Source organism: Lissotriton helveticus, chromosome 1_1 (genome assembly GCF_964261635.1).
Source record: "Lissotriton helveticus chromosome 1_1, aLisHel1.1, whole genome shotgun sequence".
Lineage (NCBI taxonomy): Eukaryota > Metazoa > Chordata > Amphibia > Caudata > Salamandridae > Lissotriton > Lissotriton helveticus.
Window position 1 is genome coordinate 1,383,012,131 of NC_136057.1, and position 12,290 is coordinate 1,383,024,420.

Sequence of the window (12,290 nt, forward strand, 5' to 3'; positions counted from 1 at the left end):
GAGCCCAGCTCGTCACGTAACATGCGCTTTCGCAAAACCCAGCGTACGGGCGGAATTCCGCCCGCACGCATGCGGTTAAGCTGCATCAATATTTAAATAGGCCATGCCTCTTGTGTAGTGTTTTTTAAAAAGATACATTTCTTAGGCCACACCGTTTTGAGCCCTCCCACATTTTTAACCCAATTAATATAGTGGTAGACAATGTCTTGAGCATGATGGTGAGAGAGATCCAGTATCTGTGTCCCATACCCTTGAGCCCATCCAGTCTCAGAGGAGGCAGGTTCTGTATTCAAATACAAATCCATATAAAAGGGACAAAATGTGCTTAGAAACATGCATATTGCACAGATGAGTCAACCACTCACATCAAGTTGGATAACAAATCATAAACTATGCTGTGGCAATACCAGTGTGAACGGGGCATTACTATCCCTTATTCCAGCCTGTCCTCCCCCAATCTTCTTTCCACCCCCTTTCATACTTACCCAAGATCATAGAGCACCTCTGAACTGGCTTCCGGCCAGTAAGGCGACTGAACTGTTCGGGGTAATAAAACTCGAGCGACTCCAGGAGGGATATGTAGCCCCGCTTACCGCGTGACCGGAGAATGTCCATCAAACGCCCTGCATAAATGGGTGAGTGAAAACAAGGGTGGAAAAAGACAAAGAAAAAATGATAAATGGGGAAATTGCATATTTTGTGAATTTAGAACAAATTAGGTAATGTGTGTTGTATCTGTGGGATATGTTATTGGAATGTTGACCGTGTGATAGTGTAGGCATGCGGGCTGCAGAGCCTTGTGTATGGAAATGGGAAGTGAGGAACGGTTTAGAAGCATTTGTAGTGGGTGGCATTCTGGTGAGAGAGGGTGCAACAGCACTGGTGGGGATGTAAGAACAGGGGCTCTAGGAGAGATTTTTTAAGACAACCATTGCTCAACCAGTCATGCTCTCCTGGTTCCTCCCAATTCTCCCTGCACCAAATCAAGGTTTCACCTGTGAGCAATCGCCTCTCCTCTTTAAAGACCACACTCAGAGCACAGCTTCTCCTACAAGAGTGCTACACCGGCTTACCATTCCTGATCCCAACTTCTCAAACCAACATGTCTAACACTAAAATGACCTCTAAATAGTTTCTTAGGAATACATTGTCCTGCTGTTGTCATCTCTTTCCAAAGACCTTTTCTAATTATGTATTCACCTAATCTGTCACTACCATATGTAATATTGTTTTCATTGCTATGAAGTGGTTCTTGCAGAAACGCTTCTGCTGTTTAAATAAAAACAGATGGCAGAGGAATCTGGGGGACACGCAGTCTGCTATGCTCAAATTAAATTCATACCCCAGCAGCACAGTGGAGAGCACACTTATGTTGCGACTCAACTAAGCAGTTCATGAAGGAGCAAGGGGAAGGACTGCAAATGGCGTCAGGAATGGCAAAGAGTCAGGAGAGGAAGGCGTAGCACCTGAGGTCCACTCCTGTTGGGCTAGTCTACCTCCTAGCTTACCACCAGCCTCAGTTATGGACCTCCAGGCCCACCTTTTCAATAATTTATACATCTGATACTGAATACCCACCCGCTTACTGTGTTGTCCCATCACCTGAGCAACGTGACTCTGCAAACTGCAGTCACTGGAAGGGTGGAGTGGGGAGCGAGAGGAGGACCTATTACATGTGATTATTGAAGAGAGAAAGAATCTTACCGGGCACTTCCCATGAGCTTTTGAATGCCCCCTGGCACCTCTTGAGCAGTTAGTATTACTTCTCCACAACCTGGAAAGATCATCTGATACGTATCCTACCTAGCCTGGGGGCACAGAGGGACTGCTAAAAACAGTGCAAGTCCGTTTGACCCATTTTTGTACTTTGTGCAATAAGGAATGAAGAATACAGTATTTACACCATGGCATATGTCGTTCGTTCTATGGTGGGCAGCCAGTCAGGTCAGCAAAGGCCCTCACCTCCACCCCCACAGATAACAGTCCAACATATCGAGAGATCCTCGCCTGTCTGGTGAGGATCCATTTGTCGAAAGTTTATATCTACCAGGTGGGCAGAGGCACTTTCTGCAACGCAGAACGCTAAGCAGGCTGCCACGTTGCTGCGTTGCTCACAGCAAATCAGTCTTGCTTTTCAGGGGATTTGTTTCTTGATGTGCTACAGTTCTCTAACTGTGCGTTTGGGCCACTATATGCTTTCCCCTCCTTGGGTCTGAAATGCAGCAAATGTTTTCTCGCCAGGACCCAGACAAGGAGATATGCATCTGGAGTACCGTCATAAAAAGGGGGAAGCTCTCGATGCATAAAAGGTGGCAAGCCTTTGACTGGCAGGTTGAGTGGTGTCTTTGATTGCCCAGCAACTCTACCGGCGATGAATCAGTGGTCCCCCCCACGCACCTTAAAAGAAGCTGGGGAAACTGTGAGTCTAATGCAGTGGAAAAATTGCTGATTTACGGCAGTTTACCTATCATAGCATTCTATGATAGGTAAACGCAGACAGATATCACTATTTCGGTAAAAATATAGACAACAAAAATATCGACTCCTATACATAAACAGATGAGTACAAAAATATTAACTAAAAAATATCGATGTAAAAAATATAGATGTATAAAATATTGACTTTCATATAATTATAAAATAATATTAAATATATGAAATATTAAATATAATTTTAACAAAATAAAATTAATTGAATATACATTTTAATAAAAATAACAGATAAAGTGAACTAAAAAAAGATAAACACACAATCATAATATTAACTAAAAAATATCGATGTAAAAAAATATAGATGTATAAAATATTGACTTTTATATAATTATAAAATAATATTAAATATATGAAATATTAAATATAATTTTAACAAAATAAAATTAATTGAATATACATTTTCATAAAAATAACAGATAAAGTGAACTAAAAAAAGATAAACACACAATCATAATAATTTACACATTTATATTTACTTTAAAACAATGATTAAACTATTATTTTTAATTTGTTAAAAGTATAAAATAGTAAAAAAAAAAATAATAATAATGATTTAAAATATAAAAAAACTAAAATCTATAATAAATTAAAACATGAAACTCTTAAAAAATGTTAAACTTAAATTTCAACATAGAATTAATGTAACAGTAGGGAAAATAATAGATAGCAGTGGGTCCAACAGTAGGGTAAGTGTTGGATAGTGGAGGAATTGAATTTACTATTCCAACTCCAGTGAGTGCAACAATAAGGAAAGTGTTGGATAGCAGAGGGGTAACATTTACCATTCCCACTCCACTGAGAGCAACAATAGTGAAAGTGTTAGATAGCGGAGGAGTAACAATTACTATTCCCACTCCAAAGACTGCTACAGTAAGGGAAGTGTTGGATAGCGGAGGGGTAAAAATCACTATTCCCACTCCACTGAATGCAACAGTAGGGAAAGTGTTGGACAGCGGAGGGGTAAAAATTACTATTCCAACTCCAGTGAGTGCAACAGTAGGGAAATTGTTGGATAGCGGAGGGGTAAAAATTACTACTCCCACTCCAGTGAGTGCAACATTAGGGAAAGTGTTGGCTAGCGGAGAGACAAAAATTACTATTCACAATCAAACAGTAAAACATAAATATATATATCAAAATTTTAAATAAATAAATAAACAATATTTAAAAATGAAAAATAAAATATATTAAATATATACAAAGAAAACATATTTTAATATTAATTTTATATAACAAAAACCTGCAAATATTATATATAATAAGATAATACATACATTTTAAAATAATACATACTTTTTTAATGTATTTTTTTAAACTAGAAAATATTCACAAACACATTTTTTTATCAATACATAAATGTATTTCTTTTATTTCCTACCCGATAACCCAACACCAAAAACAAAACACTGCAACATTTTAAATTAAACTTACTTCTTTAATTAACATAATTAATGATCAATTAAAAAAATATCAATAAAAAGAACTAATAAACATTAATTAACTACACGCACTTTAACACTATAATATCTACAACACAAACCTAAATTAAACTATAAAATAAAAAACACAATTAAACCTTACATTTAAATTAAAAACTATCACTGTTAGCAACTAATAATGAAGTAATTAAAATGTATTTAATACCCACCCTTTACCCCTTTAAAAGTAAAAACACACAAAAAATAACCAACTACCCAAAATAAATATCAACTATTTAACATTAATTAATAACTATATTTTAATTAATTAAACACAAATTACTTTCCACTCTTTACTCCTATAAACACCACAACACACACATAAAATAAATTACACAACTACCATTGTAAAATTTGTATTAATTTAATTAATATCAATTAACAAACACTTTATAAAAAAATAAACTACTTAACACCTTTACCCCTATAAACCTCAAAACACACAGCTAAAATGAATGACACAATTACCATAATTAATTAGCAATAGTTAAAATTAATTAACCAATTAATAATTCATGAATTAAAAATAAATTTGTTCCCACCCTTTACACCTATAAACACACCAACACACACCTACAATTAATTACACAATGATCATAGTTACCAAATAATTAATTAAAATTAATTAACAACCAATTAATTCATAAATTAAAAATAAATCACTTCCCACCTTTTACACCTATAAACACCACAAAACACACCTAAAATTAATTACACAATTACCATAATTAATTATCAATTAATGAATTAATTAAAATTAACAACCAATTATTAATTACTTAATAATAAATTACTTTACAAATTTAAAACTATAAAATCTCAATTAAACAAATATTAATAAATACAAATTAATCAATGAATTTAATATAATTAAATTACTTCCCACTCAATTCCCCTATAAACCCACATCCTGCTACGGAACTAAAAACGCAAATTTCAAATTAAAAAGAACGAATAACTACTAAAAATGTAACACATATATTAAAAATGCAAAAAATTAGTAAACAAAAAAAATCCATCACATAAATATTAAATATATACTAAAATACATCAAATTGATTTGAAAAATGATATTTTTAACAGCTATATTTTTGCAAATGATATTAAACACTTCAACATTTTTTGAATGTCGATATTACTTACCATAAGTTGACATTCTTGACCACGATATTCTTGCGGTCGATATTTCTGAACCACAATATTTTGTACTCGATATTTGTGCAACTCAATAGTTTTTTATTCGATATTCTGTCTGCACACCCACTATTTTGTTGTGGTTTTGTATAAACAATGTAAATAAAACACAATGGGGTTGATTCCGATTCGGTAAAATCCCCTACGAATAGCCGTATTGAGCATTTTTCCCGTACAAATCGTACCCCTTCAACGTCCCCGTACATACGATGAAGTACGATCCGAACCCAAAGCAGATCTCCATACGAATCGTACGAAAGACCATGCGACTTACAAATATGTACAAATCGCATTCGGAACACGCAGTATGCGACGTCCGTACGGATTGAAGCAGCTTTTTACGAACCAACAAGTACAATTCGTTACGACGACACTCGGTACGACTCTTTTTCTAGGGGAGTTTAAAACATCCGTAAAAGCAGATTTCGACTAGAACCGTGAGTGAAACGGACCCCCCCCCCCCGGGTACCCGAGTACACCCCATGATTGCAGGGGTACGGTGTGTAGGGATACGGTGCATCGGGGTACGGTCGTAGGGGTACGGTGCATAGGGGTACGGTGCATCGGGGTATGGTGCGTAGGGGTACGTTGCATAGGGGTACGTTGCATCGGGGTACGGTGCATGGGTGTACTGTGCATAAGTGTACGGTGCATAGGTGTACAGTGCGTAGGGGTACAGAACGTAGGGGCACGGTGCGTACCCCCATGATTGCAGGGGTACGGTGCGTATGTGAATGTGTGGTTCTACGTACGAATTGCTCATATGATGTTTCCGTACGAATTGCGTTCTCGTTCTCCGGTCCGGATCGTACTTGTCGGGTCGTACAGCATGTTTACGATTCGTACGGTTCACCGTGAGGGTCCTGAATCGTACGGATTTTCTCTTGCTTTTCGTACAGTTCGCAAACATTCATACGTATTCTTTTCCTACGGATCGTACTACGCGATTCGGATGGATTTGTATGATTCGTACGGAAACGGCTACGAATTCGAATCGTCGTACGGATTTGTTTCCCAAATCGGAATCGACCCCAATATCTCCAGATTTCAGAAGTTTCAGATAGCAATTTGTGTGAAGTTAACTGAGGGGCATATTAATCATTATATCACACAGTGCAGCAAGTCACCTTGCTGTGCTGCGTAATAGGGAAAGTCCAGGAATACGCTGCACTTAACATTGTATGGCTCATTCCTGCCTTTTCGCAGCGCTGACGCACAATCTACTGCCTAGCGCCAAAGCAGGCACTCTTTCACCATGGTGCAAGGGTGCCTGCATTGTTAGCACCTTCCTGCACAAAAACTATCCCCTGAGGCATTTCCCTCTTTCTTTGTGGTCTGCAGAATGCAGCACACATAGAAAGAGAAAAAAACGAGGAGAAATTAACATATTTCTTTTCGTTACGCCTTAGCTGGGGAGGTTTAGCAGTTTTGGCGTATTCCCAGGTCTACCACTTATGGTAAATCTGGGAATGCGTCAAAATCCATGGGTTTTGCATAGAAACACCCACGCACCACCCATGGAACCCCTCCCTGGGGCAGAGTAATGCAACACAGTGATTTGCGCTGCTTTGCAATACGCTGGATTTATCAAGCCACTCAGGGTCACGCAAGGTCGCCTTGCGTGGCTTGATCATTTACGTTGCTTCGCTTTTCCACACCGTTGCGTGGTGCTAAAGTGATGCAACCGGACACAGGCACTAATCCTTGGCAGTGAAGGGAACTATTTTTTTGTGCTGAGGTGCTCCTTGTGAAAGATCAGAATGCCGTCAGTCACAGTGAAGTTAACCCAAATGCTAAAGTAAGTAGATCCATTTCCCCATTCTGTAAGCTGTATAAGGTGGAAGTAAAATGTGAAAGACAATGTGAAAGACACAACAGACCAAGGGATTTTTGAAAGTCCCTATAAGTATATTACATACATAATTTTAGCAAAATCAAATGTTCAATGTCAGACCTAATAAAGCAGCTACTATTCCTGGATGCTGGTAACTTTTTTTTCTAGAAATTTGTAAACCTGACTGTTACAATGGCATGCTGGACTAGTGTAATGTAATGTAATGATTGTTGAAATATGAAAAAGTGTGTAGATTGTATAGTGACTACTGCTGGTAAAGGAAGCTGCAGCACAGGCTGAAAGTTGTTGAGTACTATTTTTGCAGAATATTCACTTAAAAAACCAAAGGGTACAGGGACGTTATAGTTATGGCACAGAATTTTAAAAAAACCTTAGATATTCACAGAAAAAAAAACAAAGGTTACAGGGACATTATAGTTAGACTCAGATTTCACTCGTACAAAACCATAGAAATTCAGCTGTTATAGTTACCTGAGCTAACTATAACTTATGCTCCTTCAATGCACTGATTATGACCTCACATATTGCATCCCTCATGACATGGTCAATGACATTACTTATGCCATCTCTAATGACATCAATGATAACCTCATCCAGTGAGTGTAAGTGTTTTCTTGGAATTTATGAGTGTTGAACATATATACTAAGCTACTACAAAAGTTTAATTAGTATACTACTTGTGCTAATAAGGAGTGATACTACTTTTAACACATAATATGTGAGTGGCTGTGTTCATCCGTGTGTGAGTGGGTGTCTGAGTGGCTATATGGGTGTGTGAATGGGTGTATAATTGGGTGTGTGAGTTACTGTGTGTGTGGGTGAGTGAGTGGCCGTGTGAGTGGAAGTATGGGTGGGTGAGTGGGTGTATGTGTGACTTTATGGGCGAGTGAGTTGGTGTCTGAATGGTTATATGAATGAGTGACTAGATGTGTAAATGTGCTGTACAGGGAAGTGAGTGGCTCTTTTAGTGGGAGTTTGGTTAAGTGAGTTGATGCGTGACTTGATGTATTGGAGAGAATGTGTCTGTCTGAATGGCTGTATGGGTGGGTTGGTGAGTGGATGTGTGAGTACTTGTATGGGTCTGTGAAAGGGTATGTGACTGGTTGTGTGGGTGTCTGAGTGGGCGTAGGAGATGTTGTATTGGAGTGTGAGTGGTTCTGTGGATGATGTCATCATTGATATGATCAGTGATGCCACTGACCATGTCATGAGTAATGTAATACGTGACTTCATAAGTAGTTCATGGCAGAGGCGTATGTTATAGTTAGCTAAGGAATTTCTATGGTTTTGTACAAGTGAAATCGGAGCATAACTATAACATCCATGAAACCTTTGTTTTTTTGCAATGAACTTCTAAGGTTTTTTAAATTCTGTTTCCTAAGTATAACGTACCTGTAACCTTTGATTTTTTTTATGTGCATTTCTAAGGTTTTTTTAATTCTGTTTCCTAACTTTAACGTCCCTGTAACCTTTGGTTTTCTTAAGTGAATTTCTATTGTTTTTTAACCAGTAGGCGCATTTGCGGAGTGGTGGTGAAAGGGGGTTGGTAGCTGTGTGGGACTTACTGGAGGTAACAGGAGAGGTTCTTGGCCAAGGACCCTCAGCATTCAAGAGGAATTCATCCCCCAACTAGTAGTGCATCCAGAGCCACGTTTGCAAAGTCGTGGAGAAGGGTGGTGGGGCCTCTGACCAGCTCTCCACAATCCCGCTATGTGGGACTTACTGGAGCTAACAGGAAGGGTTCTTGACCCTCAGGGATCCTCAGCATCCAAGGGGATGTCATTCCCCAAACAGTAGTGCACCAGGAGGTGCGTTTGCAGTGTGTTGGAGAAAGGGGTGGGGCCTCTGACCAGCTCTCAGCAATCCCGCTGTGTCAGACTTACTGGAGGTATCAGGAGGGGTTTGTGGCCCCCAAGGACCCTCAGCATCCAAAAGGAATTCATCCCCAACTAGTAGTGCATGCAGAGCCACGTTTGCAAAGTCGAGGAGAAGGGGGGATGGGGCCTCTGACCAGCTCTCCGCAATCCCGCTGTGTGGGACTTACTGGAGGTATCAGGAGGGGACCCAGATATTATAAAAGGGGGACGGAGCCTCGCGGACCCCCTCCAGCCTGGGACCCCATCCCACGTGACCAGACCTTAAATTTGTTTTATTTATAAAAGAAGAGGGGGTTTGTGTGGCCCCCGTCCCCGTGGTCCACCTCCTTTGTGGGTGCCCAGGTCCCACCCAGGGCACCCAGTCATGTCGGGGACCTTCGGGGGAGCCTCCAGGCCCCTGTGGTCCTTGTCGGCTCTCCGCCTCCTGTGGGAGCCGGCACTGCTTTCAGACTTAGGGAGCTGCTAAACATGCAGCTCCCTGTGTCTAAAAGCAATTCTGCTTTGCTTACAGCAAGCTAGAGCATTTTAAATGCTCATGGTTGCTGTAATTTGAGCTTTTGTTGTGACTTGGCGGCCGCAGCAAAGCTCTCGTCAAGCCACAGCAAACAGATATTGGCACTCAAGGACATAGGGGGAGAGGGCCCTGGAGGGTGGCTGTCCCCAGAACCATCATTGGCTCCAGGAGGGGAGTCATGCAACCCCCCCCTTTAGGGCCTGCCCGGGAGAGGTGGCAGTCCCCAGGGCCGAGAATGGCCTTGGAGGGGGGCCACATGGCCCCCCCTTCCATATTCAAAAGAATTGATTTTGGCCCTGGGGATGTGGTGGTCCCATTGCCGAGGAAATCCGTGAGGCCCCACACTATACATTAAACAGCCCCGGAGGTGGGCCCCAGGGAACCAGGGGGTCTGCGAGGCCACCTCCAAATTGTCTCATTTTACCCCCAGGGAGCTGGCGGTCCCTGGGCATGTGTGAGGTAGGAGGCCGGAGTGCCCCACCCGCCTTAATATAAACTAGAGCCTCGGGGACATTGCGGTTCCTGGGGGTGCGCGAAACTGCCCATTAATTATAAATAAGCCCCACTGAGGTGGTGGTCCCCGGGGCTCGGGGGGTCTGCGAGACCCCCCATTTCATAAAAAGAAAAATGGCCGCATGACACCAGGACCTGTCCCATCCGGGGCTAAATAATAGAGAAGCGCGGGAGCCTGCCATCCCTTTAAAAAAAATCGGTGGGAGCAACTGCTCCAGGGCAACTCCTGCTGATTTAAAAAAAAAAAGTTAACACATTGTTTCCCTGGCTGTGTCCCGCTGGACCCCCCAATGAGGCCTAGGGAGTCAGAGCATTCATACCCTGCCCCCTTCTCTTATTTTTACATTTTATTTTGGTGCTTGGCTCAAGCCAAGTCCACAGATGACTGCCAACACTTCCTGGTTTGAAGTGTTGGCAGTCAATCAAATTTGAGCATGGGGACTGTCGGATCCTTGAAGGGTCCACATCCTTATATATACAAATTGGGATTTTTCTTAATATTTCCAAAACTACTGTATGGATTCAGGCCAATTTACAAAAAGGGGGCTTTCTGGATCAACAGCTACCTTTCTACCAAATTTGGTGTAATTCCGTTCAGCTGTAACCATGTCTAAAGTTCCAATGGGAATTACCATGGGAAACACATGTTTTATGACCCCCACCCCCCTTTTCACGGCCCCCTCTCAATGGATTACCCCGAAACTTTCCATGTGCAGCAAGAATAATCAGCACACTTTTTTTTAAACATTTCGTCAAGATTCGTCAAACGGTGCCAAAGATATAAGGAAGTCAAAAAACACTTTTCCTATATGGAAACTAGGTCTTAACTATAACCGCCAGTTGGTATACGTATATATATATATATATATATATATAAATATATATATATATATATATATATATATATATAATTTTTCTTTTTTTTCTTCCAGTTCAGTGATTTGACTTGAATTCTGTTTCCGCAACACATATCTTTAGCAAACAGAAAACAACAAGCCAAGGGCCTGGTGTAGCAAAGAGGTTTTTCTATTGTGTCTATATGGCAATACATTAGCGCCCAAGAGTATCTTGAGTATTTATAGAAAATAACACAAATAGGTGTTAGGGGAAGGTAGAGACACAGGATATGGATGTACATTAAGGCCACGCCCTCTGCAATGGACACAGGCTTCTCTCTCAGTGGTGGGGGCTGGTGATATGAGCCAGACAGGATCAGACATAACAAACCAGTGCCTCAGCACCACAATAGCAGAAAGGTAGTTAGAGGAGTCCAGGAGTATTGCGTTTTTTATCTAGTATTAGGGTATATTTCATAGATTCCAATGCCTGAATCATTCCCCGTCGTCGGGATGGGAGTCCCCGGTACATAAATAAAGTAATGTCCCATTAGACATATAGAATAATAAGCCAAAGGTCTTACATTAGTAACCTATCCATGTCCTTTAGTAAAAAGGACCAAACTCTAAAGAAGAGCCAATCAGCTATCACCACCCTCTGGAACCTCCCTGGAAGGAGCTCTAGTCCCTCAGATTTTCTACCGCGTGTCGTGCTAAGGGAGTCTCCTCTGAGCTCTGCTCGGTTTTCCTCATCTCTGGATTTCCAGTGTTTCTTCTTGCATATTTCCATCTTCTGGGTGAAGTTCTTCAGTTCTTCATGGCAGATACACCTAAGAAAGGCCTTTTTAGGCCATGTGCTTCCTGTGGTAAAAAGAGGCTTCATGTGGATGACCAACACAAAGATTGTCTCTACTGCCTTTACCCTGATCATTCTTCAAAGGACTGCAAGGTATGTTGTACCTTTTCTTCAAAGACCCTCAAAGATCGGGAGGGGCGCCTCTTGATTTGGCTGCAGAGGCTTAAAGACAAAGACCAACTAGAGTCTTCTGAGGAGAGTGAGGGCTCTTCCATATCCTCCAAGTCCTCTCAAAAAAGACCAAGGGTGGCTTCTCCAGGCCCTTCATCACGGCCACCTCAAAAGAAGATGCATAACAAGTCTTCAGAGGTACATCCCAAGGCAATACCCCCACAGGTTTCTCCTCAGGAGATTGTTCACACCTTTAAAAAGCCTTCTTCCACTCCATCGACGGCGACCTCGTTGACGGTGGCTTAAACGATGAGGAAATCTACATCTACGGCTTTGTGTGTCACCTCGTCAACGACGACTGTTTCTACTTCTGTCGCCTCTTCTTCACTATCTACGTCGACGGCCGGTAGGTCTGTTTCGGCGATGATAAAGAAAAAGAAGTCATCGTCGACGTCCAAACTACCGTCGACGCTACTATCTCCGACCACCGTGTCGACAACGGCTTCGTCGACGAAGACTGTCCCGTCCACATCCATTCCATCGTCGGCGAAAGCTCCATCGAT

At 41.2% G+C, this 12,290-nt stretch overlaps 1 protein-coding gene across 1 annotated transcript in view; it reads right to left on the reverse strand.

The window, feature by feature from the left end:
- Window positions 1-12,290, reverse strand: part of CARD10 (caspase recruitment domain family member 10) — a 243,474-nt gene that overhangs the window by 124,314 nt on the left and 106,870 nt on the right. The window contains exon 3 of the mRNA XM_078684000.1: window positions 486-623. Within this exon, the coding sequence (XP_078540126.1) occupies window positions 486-623 (138 nt within the window). The remainder of the gene's footprint in view (window positions 1-485; window positions 624-12,290) is intronic.